The sequence below is a fragment of the Rhizoctonia solani genome, chromosome 15 (assembly GCF_016906535.1).
Source record: "Rhizoctonia solani chromosome 15, complete sequence".
NCBI lineage: Eukaryota > Fungi > Basidiomycota > Agaricomycetes > Cantharellales > Ceratobasidiaceae > Rhizoctonia > Rhizoctonia solani.
In genome coordinates, this window is record NC_057384.1 from 1,003,246 (window position 1) to 1,023,393 (window position 20,148).

At 47.7% G+C, this 20,148-nt stretch overlaps 7 protein-coding genes across 7 annotated transcripts; 1 reads left to right on the plus strand and 6 right to left on the minus strand.

Annotated features, from left to right (window-relative positions):
• Window positions 1–170: 170 nt before the first annotated feature.
• Window positions 171–4,558, minus strand: RhiXN_12117 (DNA-directed RNA polymerase III subunit C6; the record flags this gene model as incomplete). Its single annotated transcript, XM_043331932.1, has 16 exons — window positions 171–213; window positions 267–545; window positions 605–705; window positions 764–889; window positions 938–991; window positions 1,046–1,119; window positions 1,174–1,595; window positions 1,654–1,733; window positions 1,783–2,223; window positions 2,275–2,546; window positions 2,600–2,717; window positions 2,771–2,837; window positions 2,900–3,142; window positions 3,190–3,675; window positions 3,730–4,271; window positions 4,325–4,558. The coding sequence occupies 16 exons, from the start codon at window positions 4,556–4,558 to the stop codon at window positions 171–173; spliced, it is 3,582 nt and encodes a 1,193-aa protein (XP_043186693.1).
• Window positions 4,559–5,222: 664 nt separating this feature from the next.
• RhiXN_12118 (uncharacterized protein) lies at window positions 5,223–6,124 on the plus strand (the record flags this gene model as incomplete). The annotated part of the gene is made up of 4 exons (XM_043331933.1): window positions 5,223–5,340; window positions 5,395–5,560; window positions 5,634–5,787; window positions 5,870–6,124. 4 exons carry the CDS (start codon window positions 5,223–5,225, stop codon window positions 6,122–6,124), a joined length of 693 nt encoding a protein of 230 aa, XP_043186694.1.
• Window positions 6,125–7,712: 1,588 nt separating this feature from the next.
• RhiXN_12119 (carbohydrate esterase family 16 protein) lies at window positions 7,713–9,864 on the minus strand (the record flags this gene model as incomplete). The annotated part of the gene is made up of 7 exons (XM_043331934.1): window positions 7,713–7,800; window positions 7,867–8,676; window positions 8,727–8,741; window positions 8,795–8,859; window positions 8,906–9,005; window positions 9,061–9,141; window positions 9,206–9,864. 7 exons carry the CDS (start codon window positions 9,862–9,864, stop codon window positions 7,713–7,715), a joined length of 1,818 nt encoding a protein of 605 aa, XP_043186695.1.
• Window positions 9,865–10,664: 800 nt separating this feature from the next.
• Window positions 10,665–12,125, minus strand: RhiXN_12120 (F-box-like protein; the record flags this gene model as incomplete). Its single annotated transcript, XM_043331935.1, has 4 exons — window positions 10,665–10,857; window positions 10,918–11,044; window positions 11,108–11,826; window positions 11,905–12,125. 4 exons carry the CDS (start codon window positions 12,123–12,125, stop codon window positions 10,665–10,667), a joined length of 1,260 nt encoding a protein of 419 aa, XP_043186696.1.
• An 861-nt stretch (window positions 12,126–12,986) lies between these two features.
• On the minus strand, window positions 12,987–13,928 carry RhiXN_12121 (F-box-like domain-containing protein; the record flags this gene model as incomplete). The annotated part of the gene is made up of 1 exon (XM_043331936.1): window positions 12,987–13,928. The coding sequence occupies one exon, from the start codon at window positions 13,926–13,928 to the stop codon at window positions 12,987–12,989; it is 942 nt and encodes a 313-aa protein (XP_043186697.1).
• Window positions 13,929–15,517: 1,589 nt separating this feature from the next.
• Window positions 15,518–17,498, minus strand: RhiXN_12122 (peptidase C65 otubain protein; the record flags this gene model as incomplete). Its single annotated transcript, XM_043331937.1, has 8 exons — window positions 15,518–15,560; window positions 15,615–15,789; window positions 15,837–16,001; window positions 16,059–16,170; window positions 16,233–16,360; window positions 16,427–16,705; window positions 16,777–17,258; window positions 17,452–17,498. The coding sequence occupies 8 exons, from the start codon at window positions 17,496–17,498 to the stop codon at window positions 15,518–15,520; spliced, it is 1,431 nt and encodes a 476-aa protein (XP_043186698.1).
• Window positions 17,499–17,862: 364 nt separating this feature from the next.
• On the minus strand, window positions 17,863–20,073 carry RhiXN_12123 (dihydrolipoamide dehydrogenase; the record flags this gene model as incomplete). Its single annotated transcript, XM_043331938.1, has 11 exons — window positions 17,863–17,928; window positions 17,987–18,078; window positions 18,129–18,246; window positions 18,301–18,443; window positions 18,495–18,584; window positions 18,641–18,969; window positions 19,081–19,516; window positions 19,574–19,709; window positions 19,771–19,820; window positions 19,877–19,994; window positions 20,044–20,073. The coding sequence occupies 11 exons, from the start codon at window positions 20,071–20,073 to the stop codon at window positions 17,863–17,865; spliced, it is 1,608 nt and encodes a 535-aa protein (XP_043186699.1).
• Window positions 20,074–20,148: the final 75 nt, after the last annotated feature.

The window sequence follows — 20,148 nt, forward strand, 5'->3', positions numbered from 1 at the left end:
GCCCTTGAGTACCCGTGAGTACCTGCTCTAGTTTTGGTCCACCCCAGTTGTATTCTAACCAAGAAGCGCCATCGACTATGAATAGCAAATGTCGAACGGTTTAATTGTATGCAAAACAAGAAGCCAAAGGGATACAATAATAATCGTTTGAAACCAACGCCAACCTATTCCTACGCATCTTCAAGAACAAGCCGGGGAAGGACGTTCATTGCACTAGACAGCCCAGTGAGTAATTTGAATAGCAGCTCAGAAAGATTTTAGCTCACGTTAATTCCTGGAACAAAAGTTTTGCTGCATATGGGATTGTCAATTTTGCAACCTTCTTAGAGCTTTTGCAGTAGGGACACCATCCGTTATAACCCATGAGACCACATGTCTCACAAGCGTTGATTTCAAAGGCATCAGAAGATATCATCAATCGTTCAAGTAATAGTTGAGTTGCTCCGTAGCCGATAAGACAGTCACGCTCCATTTCACCCAGACGAAGACCTCCATCACGAGAGCGACCCTCAGTCGGCTGACGTGTAAGTACCGCACGCGGACCTCTGCAAGAATGAGTTTATCAGTAACTCGTCAAAGTCATGAAAGGGCTCCAAAGACTTACTTCGCTCGTGCGTGCATTTTATCCATCACCATGTGTTCTATAAAGTTGCGATTACCCGGAGCTTTATAGTAAAAAGTAAAGGAGCAGAACTTACTCAATTTCTGTGTAGTTACGGTGTCAACTTGAAACCCAAAAAAGCATTCACTACAAGTAACTTACCTGATAATAAATCGGCCCAAAATAAACATAGCACTCCATGGGTTCGCCGGTAATCCCGCTGGTTAGCATATCTTTACCGGCATAGCTAAACCCATAATCGATAAGAATTCGGGACATATCTTCCACCTGGAGACCTGTTAAAATTCTTGCTGATCGTACAATTTAACAACAAACCTTTGATCCTCCAAAAGCCGTCCCGTATTGCAAGGAGCCCGATAAAACTCCGGCCTTGGTGTTTTGATGAGGCATGGGGCTAATAGTAAAGCGCATACATCCACTTACTTTGCCTGCAAGAAGTTCAATCATTTTCCCAACTGTCATACGTGAGGGGAAACCGTGTGGATTCATGATTGTATCTCGAAATTGCCGTAAGCATGATGCTACAAGCCAAATAATGAAACGCGGCCTACCAGGGTTGATTCCTTGATCATTAAATGGCATGTCTTCCTGATTTACAATCAAGCCACACACTCCCTTTTGTCCGTGACGACTGGAAAACTTGTCGCCCAGCTCGGGTCGTCTAGTTTGCCTAAGTAATACTTTGACAAGCGTCTGGTCGTTGTCTGTGTCGGTCAGCATCACCTTGTCGATATAACCGGCCATCGGTGATTTATATGACATTGGGGTATTACGATATGAAATCGAGGCTGATGCCCCTTCGCCGGTGTTGAACGTGTTGTCATTGGCATTGATAGGCGATTGTTTGTTGACGTACACATCGCCTGGATCGACTCGCTCCCCAACGCCAGCAATTCCATCTGCCTGAATAATATCGTACCGTTTCTGCACAGACCCGTCAGCTTCCCGCGGTGCATCCGCCAAGCGGTCAAAGCTGTTTCGAATGAATCAGTACGGCGCGCAGCCCTGGGAAAGGGTGCATGCAAACTCACGTCCCGTTAGGATACTTGCGGATGAGTGTCGCGTTCTTCCTGAACACCTGGCATCGTCCATAGCCTCGATCTAAGCTTGCCTAGTAAAATATTGATAAATTGGGACGCTACGGGTTCGATTAATCATACCTTATTCAGTATCAGGGCGTCCTCGATATCGTATCCCGAGTAACTCATCACCGCAACCGTCGCGTTTTGTCCAGCGGGTAACCGATCGTACCCGATCAATTCGATGGTTTTGGTTTTAACCATTGGTTGCTGAGGATAGACACTGAGATACAGGAGTGTATCGATCCGGTTCAACTGGTTGTAAGCGATAGCACCAATCGATTGCTTGCCCATGGCACATTGATACGTATTGCGTGGTGATTGGTTGTGGTGTGGATATGGAATCAGACCAGCCACCGCTCCCAGTATCGTAAATGGTTCGATCTCAAGGTGCGTTGTAGACGGCTCGATGGAAGATTCATAGAGTGCGATATGCGAATCGTTTTCTTCGTTCACGTCGAGGTATTCGATCAAGCCTTTCTTGAGGAAATCGTCGAAAGTTACCACGCCACGTTTGAGCAACTGCGCAAATAGTGAGAGGAAGGCTCAATGGTGAGTAGACTTAAAACTTACATTGATATGTTCTGTCCTAACCCTCGGCCTTTCGTTTTCGACAATGATCATGGGACGACAGATTCTGCCTCCGTCGGAAGCGATATGAACCGTGTGGTGGTGATGATTGATATAAACGCTGATAAATTCGCTTATTCGTCCAGACCTCCGGAGCTTCCTAAAGTTTGCGACAAAACGGGCCGGGAAACGAGTTAACCCCACGATGGACCCATTCACATTGACAACAAAAGTATGGGGGGAGTATATCTCTGCACCAGTCGAAAATGTGATGTCTGTATCATCTTTTGGTTAACCCAGAAGGCAGCACCATGTAGAAAGAGCGTACCTTCCACGCCTAGCATATAAACTATTTTTTTGATCGGTTCTTCCTCAACGTCGGTGGTAATATGTGTCATAAGAGCCAGATTTTTGACCAAGCCGCAAGCTTCTCCTTCTGGGTGTCGCTAGTGCATAGCATGCCCCACTGACTCGGTTGAAGAGCACGAGGACCAGATACTTTGCGTGTCTTTTCGAATTGGGAGCTGATACGAGTCATCATGCCCAAAGCTGATATGAAACTTAACCTGAATCAAGAGGCGGAACCGATGATGATGAATATACACTCGCCAAATTCAACTTTACATACCGGGATAAGACGTGGGTCACGCCAGCACGTTCCATCTTGAAACGTTTCAAGCTCCAGTTCCCGGTTGAGATTGCACGGACGAATCCGGAGGTGATGAGGTCCGACTGATACAGGAGACTCTGGTACGCATCAAACTCGGATGTTCGACTTGGTTTTTTGAGAACCTTGTCTATGCTAGATTTGAGATTCTGGTTGAATGTTTTGAATATATCTTCGAACAAGAGCGACAAGAGCTGCCCGGCCCTATGAATGGTAAGCTCCAAATTACAACCTTGCTTTTTAAAACTTACAATTCCAGTCGTTTGTTTCCTACATAGTCCCGATCGTCCACAAGTTTTTCGTCTGCCATGGCCATCAAGACTCTTCTTGTCATCGTTGCGATATAAATCGCCTTGTGCTTAAAGTCCATCCCCTTGACCTCGACATGTGCCAGTACAATCGTCGCAAGTGCTTCCATGGCTTCCTCCCATACCGGTCTTTTCGGCCCAGCTTGGAAGCCCCGCCTGGTGACCTTGACCCTCGACCCAATATACTCTAGAGCTTGTTGAGTAGTAAAGACGCCCGCTAGAGCACAGTCTTCAAGGTTGGGAGCGAACGCCGACTTGTGTGCTTCAGTCGTGCCGGCGCAGAGAAGGAGGATCTCTTTATCAGCTTGGATTCCCATCGCCTTGAGCGCGATACAAACAGGGATATCCTCGTTTATCGAGTTGTGCCTAAGATAAATCCGATTCTTCTTCATGAGAACATATGTCTTGGATTTGCGCTCATGGGTGGAGCTGCGCAAGGAATTTAGTATGAAAGTATAAAAAAGAGGTTTATGAATCACTCACGAAGTAACCGATGCTTGAACAATCCCTTTCACCGGATCCGTCTCGACAATAATTCGATTTTTGCTGAGTTGTTCTTGAACCAATATAACCTTCTCGGTACCCTTGACAATGAAGTAACCTCCTGGGTCCAACGGGCATTCCGTCATTCGAGCCAAGGACGCTTCCGATTGTCCCGCAAGGACACATTTGTTACTCCTCAGCATGATTGGCAGTCTTCCAATGGGCACCCCTTTACGCCGGACAATGACATTCCCTCGTGTGTACTGTACATCGACGGTGATGGTCGCAGCATAAGTGGTATCCCGTAGGCGGCATTCGTGAGGAGTTACTGACTTGTCGAATGAGTCATCATTGCGAGTAGGCATTCCAACGTGGATTCCAGTATATTTGAGCCAAAATTTAGGATCCACGTCAGAGAGCACCTTGTTGTTGGCTTTCAAGATGTTGGCGAGATCTACATCTACAAAGTAGTTGAACGAGTCGATGTGTTGTTTGACGAGACCCTTGACCTTGAGGAAGGCGGGTAGCAAAAGCCATTTATCCTAGGAAGAATTAATGTTACCTCAGCCGGTAGACGTAGGTCAATTATACTTACTTCCACGCTTTTAATTGGATCCATAAGGCCCAGTCCTTTCCAGTTTGGTCTGCACATCTCCTCCCATTCGGCCAATCCTTCTTGCCTGGCAATCTCGGCGCTGTCGTCGGCCACGGCATGTTTGACAGGAGCGGTGGTTGGGTTAGGTTCAGTTCCAGAATGAGATACCGCAGCTTTAGAGGTTGACGCGGTGGGTGCAACGGCCTTGCGCACTGGAACCTTGCGTGGCGGCATAAAGCTAACCAGAGATAAAATGAGCACAATCCAAGTACAGCCAATTTAAAATTCAAATTCAGGGCGCACAACAAAATAAGCGCTGATTGTCGTGCCTCTCACAAACTCAACACCCCGAAGATGCTCGCAAACATAAGATTGATCAAATCACCCAGACGCATCTATATATCCTCCCTCGTGACCAAAATCCCTCTAAAGTATTCACAGCAGCTGGACCCATGAAAAAGGGTAAAAGCGATAGAATTTATACTGAATTTCACAGTTAGAGGCTAGGGAGCTTGGCCCATATCAGACCCAACCCAAGAGATTTGAACCTTGGTCGATATATACGGACCTTAGCAAGTGGCTATTTTGTGGCACTCATTCAGAATGCTGTATGACTCTATTTGGCAAAGATCGAGTAAGCGCTCGACTCGCACGTGCGTCGGGAACCTTTCCTTACTGGCAACAATGGGCTTCGGATTTTGTTCAATCATACGTGGGTTAACAGTATTGTTGGTATAAGATGAAAACCTCCTCACCACGTGGAACGACCAGGACCCGAAGCCAAAACTGCGACGATTCTCACAACCATAACAAACACTGCTCTTGAGTCTTGACCGTTTAACTGAGCTCACACTCCTGCCAAATAATATTAGAACATAACTCCTAATTGTGTTCACCCATGTCTGTTCAAACTCCTGATATTTTCATCCGTCCATTTCACCCAAAGGATAGCAAAGAAGTCTACATGCTGGTCGGAATGAGTGCCATGGAACAGTTGGCCATCGCAAACCGTAAATGTGGGCATGTTATTGATTGTCGAGTATACCTCCTAACTCACTCTTTTGACACAGCGTATTCTCATCCCCTGTTGATAAGCCTCTGGATTCTATCCGCAAGTGTGCTAATACAAGTATTCCACCTCTGGCCGTCCGACTCGGAACAGGGCTGGATAAGTTATCTTTCTCCTGTTCCTCCCATCGCGGGTATAGCCGTACCATTCCTATTTGCCATGGACTGGTAAGTCCGTACATCCCATCCCATCAATCCAAACACGTACACGCACGCACACCTCAACTCACGATCATCCAAGGTTACACCGGCCGCAATTTGAGGAAATGCTACAGATCAGGATCAAAGCGTTCGCCAAAGTCGCGTTGTTATCCGAGCCCAAGCCTAGCTCGGCCAAGCCTCTGTTGCTAGTTATGGAGTACAAACAACGCCCATCGGTTGTGCCGTTCTCCCCTGTGACGTCCAGCCACCCGACCTTGCTATCGGCTTGCCTATTTTCACGTCGACTCGCCGTATCGTCGTGCTGGTGTGGGTCAGGACCTTCTTTCCTATGTTATCAAGGACTTGGCAAAAACTAATGCCGATATCGTCGCCGTGACCAACCCATTGACACCCTACGTTGCTGAATGTCTCCGTCGAGTCGGATTCAAACCAGATCAGGAAGCCATTCAAATCTGGGATACCGAGAGGCAAAAGAACGATCTAGACGGCCAAGGCGGAAAGGATATTGAAAAGGACAAGGTGTTTCTGGTGGACACCCGACGAATAGGGTGGAGACTAAGTTGGGCATGAGGGGCTTTGGTGAGAGTCCCCTGCCATAAATTGTCATCATCATGATACACATAGTCGGTCATATACATGGTCGTAAAGATAATAAAAACGTTGTAATAAAAATAATTCAAAAAGAGAACGAAATAATACGTTGGCTGGGTCATAGCATAAATCGTGGACTGCTAGGTTTATCGTCCAATGGAACGAATACAGTGTGCAGCCAGGAGGCGTAGCGTGGTTCATATGAGATTCCAGAAGGACCGTTTTCCAGCGTTGGGCAGGTGCCAACTGGACGGGGAGCTTGGTCTTGGCGCATGTTGCTGAAACTCGTCAGGTCAAACCATCAACGGCATGACACGGGTGGCAAATTTAAAGATAAACCAGTCGATTACTAGAATAACCGCTTGATGGAATCTCGACGACGACCGAACCAACTCCGTCCGCTTTTCCGTGATTCGCAACTCGTAGTATAGGACAATTTCTCGGACTTGGTGTCTAGGGACGGGTCATCGTACTTGAGTATCGCGAGCGACCGCTTGGTGCGTTTGGCAAGGATTCCTAGCTCTGTGTGACTATACGTTCTAGCGTTGCGGTATGTTTCACAAGTCTCTCTTGGAAATTGCGCGATCCCAAATAAGGCAAATGGGTTGGCTGCGCTTTGGGTAGGGCAAGACGTGTATGCGCCCAAGGTGTTCATGACAAGAGGTCGTAGAATGGGAGGGTGGTTGCCAAAACCAATCTGTGAGAGGGCTTTACGGCCGGTTTTAAGCAATAATCGAGCCCAAGAAACGTATTCGATGTCGTCTAGAAGCTGGACCCGTGGAGAAGGGAGTGATATTGAACGGAATAGCATCCCCGCTCCCCTCCCCCCCTTATTTAAGGCCCCAGCCAACCACCAGGCAATCGCGTGTTTAACCGCGCAATCCCCATACATTCTCACAGTTTCTGATACCGCCCGTGTTCGGAAGGCTTCGAGACGCTCCTGGATGATCCTGAATCATCGTAATTGCTCTATCAGGATCTTTAAATGTTGCCACCCATATCTGTCTCATCGTGGAGTTATACCACGAGCACAGTTGCAATTATTCACTATCAGCCTAAGCGAGTCGAAACGATCTTGAAGAACAGCAGCATCTGGGTGTATGGCCAACCCTGCAATTCACGCATACATATCACCAAAAGAGCTCATCACTTGGCGATCAGCCGTCACTTCTGCCACGCGCTTGCCACGCGAGTTGTTTAGGTGCACATTCGAAATTAGTCGTGTCAGTTGGTCAAGGATAGACGTCAAGTTGACAGTTATAGGTCATTCTTAAAGGAACGCTCTTCAACCGCGCACGTGTTGCCTGTCTTCACATCATCACACCAAAAGCAGAGAGACTGGTTGCCATTTTGGCCGAATTGGATGGGAGATGACATGCGAGTAACCACCTCCAAGAAAATATCAAGGCGTTGTTACTTGCATGATTGTGTAGTAGCACCATGAGGATCATGTGGCGGAAATGATAAGGTTGCCCATACGCGCAATCGTCTAGTAGTATTAAGCGAGTCCCTATATCTAAATTACAGTACCCTAGGATGAAAAAACAAATATAACATGGACTTCCGTCTACGTAGCCATAACCGCAATAATCCGAAAATGGTGCGGTTTTTCGGCTTTTGGGTTTGCAGTCTCTTCGATGACCTCGCATGTAACGCTAAACAAGAACGCGAATAAAAATCCATAAGGGAACTAGCCACTTGGGCCGTATCAAGGAACTCACTAGTGGTCGCCAGGCGTAACAAGAGAGTCGATATAAGCGACGGAGGGAACATTCATCTTCTTCTCCCAATGCCCATACAGCTTCACGGCTCCCTTCCTGTTATCATCGACCCAGCATTCAGCCACACCTGGGCTGTATGTTTCGCTCCTGAAGTAAAACACGGCCACGCGGCCTTCGGCCACTGTGACTTCGACCACGATGCGCGCGCCTACCTCATCGGTAGCGTACGAATGTTTACCACCATGAGCTATGTGCTTTTCCCATCCGTGAGATCCACCATATTTATCAGATGGCATGAGGGGATGAGCTTCGTCATTGGCGTCGGCACAAAAAGGGTGTGGCGGGGGAGGGGTGCGAAGGGGAGCGTCAGGCTTCCACGGTGAAAATAGTTCACTGAGTGCCTGGCCGATGATCGTTGGCGGAACAGTATATGGAGTTTCCAGTCGCAAGGTCGATATACGGTCTTTAGGGTCGGGTAGGAGGGGATATGCGATGTCCGTTGTCTCTCCGTCATCCGTTCGGTTATGAACTAGTTCGGGTGAAGGAGGTAGCCTAACGAGATTGAAGGCACCCGCACCGCTCGAGGGTTCATGCCCAAGGGTAGCATCTGCCCTTCCGCCCCCAACATGTGTTTCATTCAGGACGCCAAAAGTGTTGAGAAGACATAGTTGTTTCTCCAGGTAGGCAATAGTCAAATCCCCCAAGACTTTATGACCAGCGGCGTTTGGGTGCACATAATCCTTTGTCCAGAAAGTTTCTCCGACAGTGTGTGCATAACGGAGATGATGAACGTAAAGCAGGGGTTTGATACTGTGGGCTATGAGCCGCTTGTTGAATTATATGTGTCATGATGAACTTACGAAATATAGGGTACGCTGTGATGCAATACGGTCACAAATGGTTTGGTTTAATTTGAAAAGACACTCACTCGTAGTATTGTACGGCCGGAAGATGTGTGACCGATGGATCCATATAGCCATAATCGAAAGATAACTGTGGGCGGTTCAGTAAAGTTCGCGACAAATGACAAAAGCCCCACCTGAGGACCCCAAGCACCAACTACCAATACCGCAGGCTTATTCGGGAACTCCAGAACAATTCTCAGCAACTGGTCAAAGTATATAGTATAATTTAAATAGCTACAACGATTGACGATTAACCAGACGCCCGATAAGTAAGCCAATCCGGACTCACGGTTGGTCGTTGACATCAAACTCTAGTATCAAAAGGTCCACGTCTAAAGGAACATGGTGTGTTCCACAAAAAGCGTAATAGCTAGACAGCAAATCATTACCAGGTTTTCAGCCCGTGAGATCCTGGCTCATCAATAAGGACGTACCTCGAGTCCATACCCCCGATCGCACCATTCACAGCTATCACTCCGTCCTCCTTCCCACCGTACAATTTTTCTCTCATCCAATCTACGATCCGTCGGGCATAGCAGCTTTTCCCCATTGAATCCGTATCCACGCCGTGGCAAGCGCTCACAGACCCGCCAAGAACGCCGACCTTGACTGGACGCTGCTGTGAAACATCCAGAAACCGACGTGTTCGCGCGCCAGTCCCGGTATATAGACGTGACCTTTCCAAGGCTGGTGCCGAATAGGTAGTGCACAATGCCGAACCAAATGGGCTTGTTCCGCACCCACAGACATCTTCTACGATTGCTATAGTCGCATTTGGAGAATCAGAGGGTTTATTAGGTATATAAGAACGAAGTCTATCAGATGGACCAAATACGGCGAAGAGCAAAGCTAAAAGTATTAACAAGAGGAAAACAATGCACGTGCACTGAGCATGAGGGATACGTCGACGCGACACAATTCGTCTGGAACGAGGTGCATCATCGCGCCGACGGTACGAGCCCGAGTTATCCAGTAAGCCGTCGCGCTCCTGCTCTGTAATTTCTTCGTCGTGATATTTTTGCATTTCTATGCCGTTGTGCCCAATAGAGTCGACTCTTTCGTGAGAACCAGACGGAGAACCAAATCTGCTCATCGAGGCCCACCAGAACAGATAGAATATTAAATATCGATGGACGGACCAATGCTTTTTTAAGTCATCCAAGAGGGGATTCGAGGTTGTTTTCGCCAAAAATAGGCTGTCGATGTGCTTGTCAAGTCGTTAGCCTGTCCAAGGGGTCTTTGATTAGTCATCCACTGTGAACGTGCAGGACCATTCGCCTCTTCGGGCAAGCCTCGGCTCAGATAATTATGCTCCGGTCATAGCTTAAGAGAAAACTAGTATTAAACATGCCATATGACAAGGTATCTTCGAATTCGTCATACATGAAACTTCGCTTCTAATCACACCAATATTGGGATTGCACATCGATTTCAAATACGAAAAACGACCATGAACCACTGAATCACCACCAATCTTTGGTCGGGTTGAGATGTTTGTCGGGAGCAACACGTATCATCGCTCCAGGACAAACATCAACGAGTAGATCATGTAATAAAGAATCTCTTTTAGGTGGTCCAAGACTGCAGCGCCATACGATCACCGGCTGACTTGGGTAGGCTCTGAATATGCCTTTCAGGTCTTCAAGACGGTACTCCTTCCCACAGCTCAAAAGATAAAATGTAATCAACCGAATAGTAACACTTGGTAGTATCTCCTCATTGACACCATTTTCACTTGAGAACCAGCTCAAGGCTAGGGTAGGAACCTTTGGCGTATAATTGAGTAATTTATGTATGTTCTGTTCCTGAAAACACTCAGCACCCAGGTTGACCAAATTTGAATAATTGAATAATTTCTGTATCGCAGGATTAAAAAAACAAAGCCTTCCTGCCTCATTTTTCTAACGACAATGTCAACGGTTTGCGCCTAGGTGTGACCGATTGGAGCAAGGGAGCAAGAGACTCTTCGTGTACTAAGCCAACCCTCAACTCCTCCGGGTCGTAGACGGATACCGGTACGATGGTGACATCGTCTGGTAGATGTATCTCGATCATGAGGTTGAGTTCAAAGACACGAAGACCAGGCCTGTTTTTTTAATATACTTATGAGTACTGATTCGGTAATGCATCCAAACTGCGTACAAACAGAGTTCGGAAAGACCGTGGTATTCCTTGCTTGACCAAGGAGGGATGAGAACCATTGAGTCTTAAGACAGATACATTCGACAAACGAGTATCAAAGGTATCTCGAGGCACGTCGAGCGACATGTTATCTATTCGGTGGGCGGTAGTGGTATCTCTACGGGGACCCGAAAACCTCCGGAGCGCTCACTCACTCGTAAAGGTAAGTGAGTACTTTGGAGTATCAAATATGACGCTCCGAAGTGCTCGTGAGACGCTCCGGATCCGGTGGGATCCAAATGAGCAGGTCCCCAAAACCTGAGCACTCTGGAGCACTCCGGGGGTTTTCGGGTCCCCGTAGAGGTCATCGATAGGCATGAAGAAAAACGAGGATCCTTGAAACTTTTTGCCCTCAATGGTAAGGTGTTTCAGAGCTCCAGGTATGTAAAAGGCAAAGCATTTTTGCAGCACAGTGGGTTTCTTTGCACTAGATGAGGTAGAATATAGTGTCTTGGTTTCCAGTGACTTGATACGGCTTGTGACTGAGACGAGGAGCCGAATAAGTTGATCACTATTCGGAAATGCGTCATAGGCGGTCGGGTCAACATGAACATTTAGCAACAGCTGGCCGGGTCGGAAAGCATAAACTTCGATATAGTCAACTACCTCCTCCGCAATAGGTAGGTATGGGCATAGATCAATATGGGACCATAAACTATGCATATGGAGTGCAATATCACGCCAATGCGAACAGACATGGGATAGAATAACGGGGGCGTTCAAGATCGAAAAGGCTATTTTGGAATCATCCCCGAATCCGAGAGCTCGAGTACTATCCAAGATGTACAGGTCGGCTTTGACAAAAGCCTTAAGAATACGAGTGATGACCTCGGTCGGGAGAGAATTGACCGGGGAAATGGGTGGCAACCAATTCCTAGTCCAGATTAATGTTGGTTTCGCTTCTTTGACTTTTAGTTTCGTAGGATAGAGTCAAAAATAGCTCTCTTATTACGCGATTCGATAGTTCCGAATGCATCCCATCGATCGTGTTACTTTGGAGATAAGAATCATGAGTCGAAGAACAGACTTCACGATATTGACATAGCACGTCCTGGTGGCGGCGTCGAGGTTTTCAGTTATTTTTGGCTCGAAAGGTGGTTGCGATGACTGGCTCGGTGGTGAAAAGGACCACCTGCCACCACTGGCGTAAACATGACGCACCGACGTCCTCATATAAACGCCGACAGCTAGCCAGAAAGGGAGAAATAGATTCGTTGTGCGGCAATGCTTTCGGATAGATCAAAGACTCATAAGAACCACAATTAGTCTGCAGTATTAAACTTCGCCAGTGGGTAGCGAAAGTGTAGGCACCCCCTGGTGTCGTAACAGGAGGTGAGGCAGCCAAGCCCTAGGCTGAAGGATTATTCAGTTAGACCGGTGCATCCGGGTACTTCCGCTTGTGTTTATTCAAAGCGCAAAGGGGCCGGGCTATTCAAAACACTAGGTAAATGTGATGGACTATTCATGACAGTGATAATAGACATGTATTGGCCCACGGAGAAAATTGGCGTGATCTTCCTTGGGTACAACAGAATCACAAAACATAAGATACATAGCATTTTGTACGTACATTGCCTTATTATGGAACAAGACGCAAGATCTTATACGAACAAGGCTAAACATATGCTAAACTTTGTATCCGAGAGGTAAAAATCCCGCATATATCATGTACTGAATTCATAAACCAGTAAGAACTACATGCATGGCTAAACACAGTGTCAAACCAAGTACAGGACTCGTTTCATTAAGTCAGCGATGAGTAAGGACATGATATTCATTGACAGGATGCGGCTAGTTCCGCGATTAGGTACTATATAAGGTAGAGGTAGTCGTAAGATGTAAGGTGTAAGGTAATAAAGTGGGAGAGATCCCGTAATAAGGTACTGAGTAACAGCCCTTCGTAATCATAAAATCCCAAAAAAAGACAGGCTACAATCATACATGAGTTGTGGAACAGAGTAGGGGGGAGGGAGAATACAACGGATACTACAAATAGCCCAAAGAACCGAATGGAAATCCGCGAAGAAAAAGGCTTTAATCCGATTCGGAAGAAAGACTGAGAGCTTCGAATCGCAACGAGCTCGAGCTGCGGCGTGGTTCCAGCCCATGGTTCGGGGTGCGGAAGGTGGCACTCTCCCGGCGCTTCAAAATCATTCGAGCTACAATTTGGTCGGCCAGCGGAACCGAGGTAGAGTTCTGGGTTCCAGTAAGCCCGAGAGCGGATAATTCGTAAGATGGAGGTGGGGTCTGAGGTGGAGAAACACGAGCCCGGCGCGCATCAAGCAAATTTCCGAGCTCAACAATACGCATACGTTCGCTGCGGCGGCGGCGGCGCACTTCGCTACGGGCACGACGGTATTCCGCCTCAGTCACAGGATCCTCGTGAGTTGGGTAAGGTTGGGTCCATGGGAAAGAGGCCGACCCTGATGATGAGGAAGGAGAACTAGGCTGAGAGCGCGACGCCCTGAGATTGCGGATACGGAAAGACAATTCTTGTTCATGGTACCTCGCGACCCGTTCAGCATGCACGGCACGGCAGCGAGCAGCAAGAATGGCGTGCTCTTCAGCCGAGATGTCTTCCTCTTCTTCAGACTCCTCTTCGAATGTCTCGCAATAACCATAAGGCGGTGGAGACGGGGATCGGGACGACGATGGTGACGATGAAGACAACATAGAGGTACGATCGGCCTCGAGGTCAAGCGTGCGAACTCGGCGCAGACGTGGTGGAGACGTATTCCTTTCTCGGCGGTAAGGATTGCGAGAAGCGAACTGAGTGCGATCCTCGTTTTTCTCAGTTGGGAAACGGAAGGCTGAGAGAGAGGAAGACTCGAAGAAAGGAGGAGGGGACGAGAGGTTGTCTGCGAATTCGCTCTTGGACGAAGGCGGTAGATCGAATGTATCTGTGAATCGTGCCAGCGGGGATGGAGCGCAGGGGAGCGATCCGATAGGACTAAGCAAGAACTGGGAGGTGTCCATGGTAATCGGTGAGATTTTTTGAATGGGCAAGTGTTTCGTACGAGGGATCCAAAAAGAGCTATTACAGTCTTGAGGTCGTATTTACTTGTAAATTCCTAATACAGTAACGTTGAAAGGCAGAGCAATCTGAAAAATAGTTTAAATTAGTTATAGGATACTACTCGAGATAATAAAGTATCAAATATATGACGTAGACTTACACAACCACCGGAAAATTCCACAGCAAGACAGATCGTAGGTATTAATTAGTGTAGTAAGCGAGCGCTGGAATTAACTAAGACAATAAGGTAGTGTGTAGTAAAGAGATCGTGAGTAGAGTCGAAACGGATGAAAATATGCTGCACCGAGGCAGTCTGGGGCGGGAAGAGCGTAGCGTAGGGGAGGGAGGGAGGGAGGGGAATATGAGAAGACGTAAGGACGATCCAGAGGCTTAAGAGCCAATCGAGAGCGGTGTGGCTTGCCGAGCCGTCACATCGCCGTCATATGGCTGCGGTCGAGGCTTGGAATTTACTTCTGGAGCTCAAGTCGCACTAAAGGCTAAGGCTCACCCATAGATGTCCACCAGGCCAGATTATCAATACATTATACTCCTGGAAAGTGGGGACTGAGCTCCCAGCTGGGTAGTTCCTCAAGATTGACAGGAAGATCTAGCCAGAACAGCAGTGGGACAAGATTACAAAAGCGTGGACGATGGTTTGAGGTATCAGGTCTGTGGTGCATCTCAGACCACGTATGGAGGTATAAACTCGGACGAGGAGATCAAGTATGTCTCAGGTATGATCTGTACATTCGCGACGATTATAAGAGGTACAAGAATCTTTTGAGAATATACACCAGTTGTGAATCAAAGGGTACTATGGGACTCAGTCTTCCCTATTGCTTGCTTCGTACATCATGATGGAATAAAATGAGACCAAGTCAGTGGCTACTCACGTGATGTTGAAATAGAGTTAGTCATCATTACGGCTTGTGGAGACTCGCCACCCAGACGTCATCCAGCAGCGGTCGCATACAGTGGTACTGGCAGAGGTACATGGCAATAACAACGATGATGTTGGTTTGCGTTTTAGAGTTTGGCACATGCTCCGGTAAAACCTATTGTCTCTGTTCTCACTTTACATAGGTGTCCAATTCATACTTGCTTTTCTTCAACGAATGGTTTTGCGCATATACAGTGCTGGTTTATCCCTTGACTATTTAAAAGATAAACTCTACCATCGTACGACTCAGACCATCATTAAAGATATTTTTCTCCGATACCAAATATTGTTGTGGACAGGACTCGCAATGATTAAGCTCGCGGTAATGACAGACTTGACATATTCAGAGACAGCCTTTCCAATAGTGAGCCCCAGTGTCACAAGTCATCTCTACGGCGTGTTCAACTAACTTGGGCGGTGATTGCACCTAGCATTGCATGCCGACGGCCATCCGTATCAAGACGGCCATACGTCTGCTCTGGCGAACACATCCGGTCACTTTTCTTTCTTCTATTGATATACTACATAATTTCCCTAGTCGAGGTCGGCTCAGCAATAATCAAACTTCAATTTCCCAAATGTCAATCATTATTCCACCATATCAAACATTCATGCGTCTACTTTCTCTTCAAGGGTATCGTAATGGCCCGGCCTGTGAGGTGTGTTAAATCCAGATCTCACAAAACACGGACAAACTAGACTTTACCTGTACAGTAAGACTACGGGCTTTGTACCATCTTCCTCTGCGCCTTCAGGAGAGAATTTTACAAAATTAATAGGCAAAGTTCCGTCTTCAAGAGGGGTTCCGCCTGAATTATCCAAATAAGCAACCTCGATACGGACTCGAAGTGCTCGGGAAAGGGCCATAATTTGAGGGTGATCTTGTTTCCGGCTCAGTTTAATGCCAAAGGTAAAATCTTATGCGTACCAGCTTCACGTCCCGTAGCCTCTACAAACGTCTCGACAAACGTCCGGATATCGACCATCTCGCCAGTATCAGGGTGGATTAAAAATGGCATAAAGTCGTCTTCGGGGGATAGCCGGATATACGCGGATGTCAAAAGTCTCAAGAAAACGACAATTGAGTTTGAGACTTTAGGCAAGGTTACGTTAGGATCTCGACCATGTCAAGTCATTGTGGACCACTTACTCTCGGCATTTTGAAACTGCTCCAATAAAGTTTCATTGGTCAGAGGCAGTTTTCCAGGTGCAGGCACGACCTGCTGGATAACCTCGGCAAAGGCTTCGTAAAAGTCCTCAAACTACATTTCCTCCCATATTGTGAGATCATGGAGCAGATGGAAAAGTCAGAGCCAAAGCTTACCACAATCTTTTGGAATCCAGCACGTTCCAGCAACGGAAGCGTCGACTCGAGATGTGACAACGATGTAGCCACAGCCAACCCAGGTTCTGGAGCCGTCAAAATTTTCTCGACATACGCAAATGCCAGTGCTAATTTTGTCCAATAACGCAAGTTCACGTGCGATCACTCGAAGGAAAGTGTTGAATTTCACTCACATCGGTAGAAACAATCACCATCACCTCTCGTTCTTCGAATTGCCTGCCAGCCACCGTGCTTCTGCAGCCAATCAATCTTGCGAAGTACGTTCGCATTGGGACCATCGTATTCGGAGACTCCACTGTCCGTGCTGCCCATCACATCGGCGAATGGCGAAAACTCGGCGCGAAGTTCTGAAAGGGGCGAGACGGGCGAGACAAGTGGTCTCCGAGAGGCCTCCTCGTTCTTGATATTCTGAGTTAATGCGAAAATATCTTCATCGGAGAGTGACTGGAGATCTAATTCAAAAACAAAAACAAAATCGCATATTGAAAATGGCCCAGAAAGGTCGAATGTTCAATTCACATACCCTGTGACTGAGTGGCCTGGGAGTCTCCAACGCTCTCAGATCTAGTGCTTTCCCCAACGGTGGGTGCAGTCGTGACGACATCATCTGTGGCTCCTTCAGCAGCCACAGCAGCCGCCACACCTAATCGCCATTTATCCACACGATTCGTATTTGAGTTTGGTTGTTTTTCGAGTTCAAGGAGTGATTTGCGGAGGGATATGCGAGGCCCATCGCCGGGAGGGGGTCGGTTTGAAATATCGGATGAGAAGGATGATAGCGATTGGGATTGCGGACGGGCAGGGCGAGGGTTGTCCCGAGTGCGTGTGGGACGGGAGTCATGATGGGTGGATTGGCGTTTGCGAGTGTGTGCGCGTGTCCGTGTCCGTGTTCGTGGAGGCGAAGGGGGCGGAGAAGCAGCGCGTCCGAGTCCGAAAACACGGGGGATGTTCAAGAATGATGCAGAGACACCGTCGTAAGCGACATAAGAGATGGCAGATGGGAGCCTAGTTAGTCTGGATTGTCTCACGTGCGCAATATAATAACAATAAAAAGCGAGATCTCTGGACTGGGGTCTGGAAAGAAAGGAGAATACGGAGAACCGGTTCGGGGGACTGACAGTATGAAATCACGAAACAAGACACGTTGTTTCCACACGTTTGTTGGGCATGGTACCAATATGCATACAACCAAGCTCACGTACCCGAAGATCCCTCTATATTATCTCCCGTAGCCCTCTGCGCCATGTCCGTACGCGTTGTCGAACGATTGTTCTTATTTCGGTAATCCGTACCCCTAACCCAGCTGGCGAGATAGTTCTTTGGCTTTAGTCACTCGCTGTCCGTGATGATTTAATAAGAATATAAATTGTGGGAAAAGATCCAAGTTTAAACCAATGGGGCATCAAGGCGAGGATCAGATAGATTGAGGTTTTATCCCCAAGCAAAGGTAAAGCTAGCACTGCCAAACTCCAGTCGGTGGCAGTGCTGGTTATGATGTAATTATATGTGATGCATGACTTTTTCGGAGTTCAAGGGTCAATTTTGATAGAGCCGGTGGCACAACGCTATAACAGCCTCATCAATGCGCATTAATACAGGATGGGTAAGTTTAGAAATGAATCGGTGCGTCATATGATGCCATCGCAGCCTCCTTGAAGGCCTCGGATAGTGTCGGCTATGGTCAACCCATTAGAATGTTGAGACATGGAGCACTTTTACTCTACTACACTTACATGAGCGTGGCAAGTTCTGGCAATGTCTTCGGCACTTGCGCTATATTCTATCGCTAATACCGCGCTAGCAATCATCTCACCAGCATTGGGTCCTGAATGATATGTCAGATAGTGTGGGTAGTCGGTTCGAGTAAGTACCGACCGATGATATGGCATCCAAGTACACGGTCAGTCTCCTTTTCCACGATGAACTTGACAACTCCTTCGTGGTCAGCGTTGGTCTTGGCACGCGAGTTTGCGGCGAATGGGAACTTGCCGATCTAGTGGAGGCAATGATTCATCCAAATTACGGGGGGGTTATCTTGTGAGCGTACCTTATAGGCAACGCCGTCAGCCTTCAACTCCTGTTCGGTCTTTCCTACCCATGCGACTTCAGGGTGCGTGTAGACTACACTTGGAATAGCATTGTAGTTTACATGCCCGTGACCATGCTTGATGATTTCGACAGCCGCGATCCCTTTTCTACAATTAACCAATGACTAACCAATGGTCAGAAAATCCAACTCACCTTCTTCCTCGGCCTTGTGAGCAAGCATAGGCCCGAACGTCGCGTCGCCAATGCACTTGACACCAGGAACGCTCGTATTGAATTGGTCATCTGGGTCATTAATTCAGCAAGCGTAGATCTACACCACGATTCATGTAATCACTCACCAACAACGATCCTTCCACGTTTATCCACTTCTACTCCAATCTTTTCCAGGCCCAGCCCCTTGGTGTAAGGCCGCCTTCCGATGGAAACAAGGACAACATCTGCATCGAGCTGTAGGAAGAGACCGGCAAGACCGCAGGTGGGGCCGAGGAGTTTAAACGCATTCGGGAAAGAGCGGATCGGTGGGGTTTCCGATCGGCAAAGTTTTCGAGATGACCAGGTCAGGATGATGGATCTGTCTCTCCGGCCCGGAACGTACCGTTTCCTTCTTGCCATCCTTGACACTCTCCACCTCGAGTTGACACCCCCATCGGTCTTAGCTCCCCAAGCACTTTAGTATTAAGCATAAATTTAAAGCCTTGTTTCTGTAGTGTTCTTTGGAATTGTTTCCTGTAGAAACATCAGTAGCGGCTCCATATTAAATTTAATCAAAGAGACCCACGCAATTTCCTCGTCAATGCCAACCCCTCCGATCCCACCCAAAAACTCGACAACGGTGACTTCTGCTCCTAATCGACTCCAGACCGACCCCATTTCTAACCCAATTACCCCTCCACCAATGACAATCATTTTCTTCGGGACTTGCTGGAGATCCAGCGCACCCGTCGAACTAACGACCGATTTTTCGTCAATGTCAAGACCGGGGAATGGGGTAACCTCAGAGCCGGTTGCGATAATCACGTTCTTGGCGCTGACCGTCGTCGATCCACCTTCATTAAGGGCAACCTCGATTTCGGTTGGCGAAGCAAACGATCCGGATCCCTTGATGTATGTGACCTTGTTCTTCTTGAACAGCCCCTCTATACCTTTAGTGAGACCGGTAACCGCTGTGTCTTTCGCCTTGAGCATCTGGGAAAGATTCAACTGAACTCCCTCGACTAGACATCGCGTTGGAAGGTCAGTACCATAATCTCAGTGTGGCGTGCCCGGTTTACCTTCGATTCCGCGCGACTTGAGATCATGCAAGGTGTCATGGTACTTGTGTGAGTTATTGAGCATGGCCTTGCTTGGAATACACCCGACGTTCAAGCATGTTCCGCCTAGGGTACCACGCTTCTCGATGCAGGCTGTCTATTCGAAATCTCGTCGATCAGTAGAGATTTTGATGTGCCGGCAACTTATTGAGACTTACCTTGAGACCAAGCTGTGCAGCTTTGATTGCAGCCACATACCCTCCCGGACCTTGCCAAAGCATGAATAAATTTCTAGTGGCTCCAAAAAATGCGCGTTAAAAATACCTCCGCCAATCACCACGGCATCATATTCCTCCTTGGCTTCACTCGCCATCATACGTACACCCATGGGTGACGCACGCATAAGCTCCAAGGCGCGAGGGCCCACACCTCGCATCGCCGCCTGAAAACGTGTCAGAATTTAAATTTATTTATAAGACTTTGAATCTGACCCTGTTTGTTCGTGTCGCGAGTTTTAACATGGTGCTAAAAACTAAACGCCGTCGAGTCGTCGCCAGAAAAGAAACCCAAGTCTTGTGGTTCGTGTGAAGTTATAG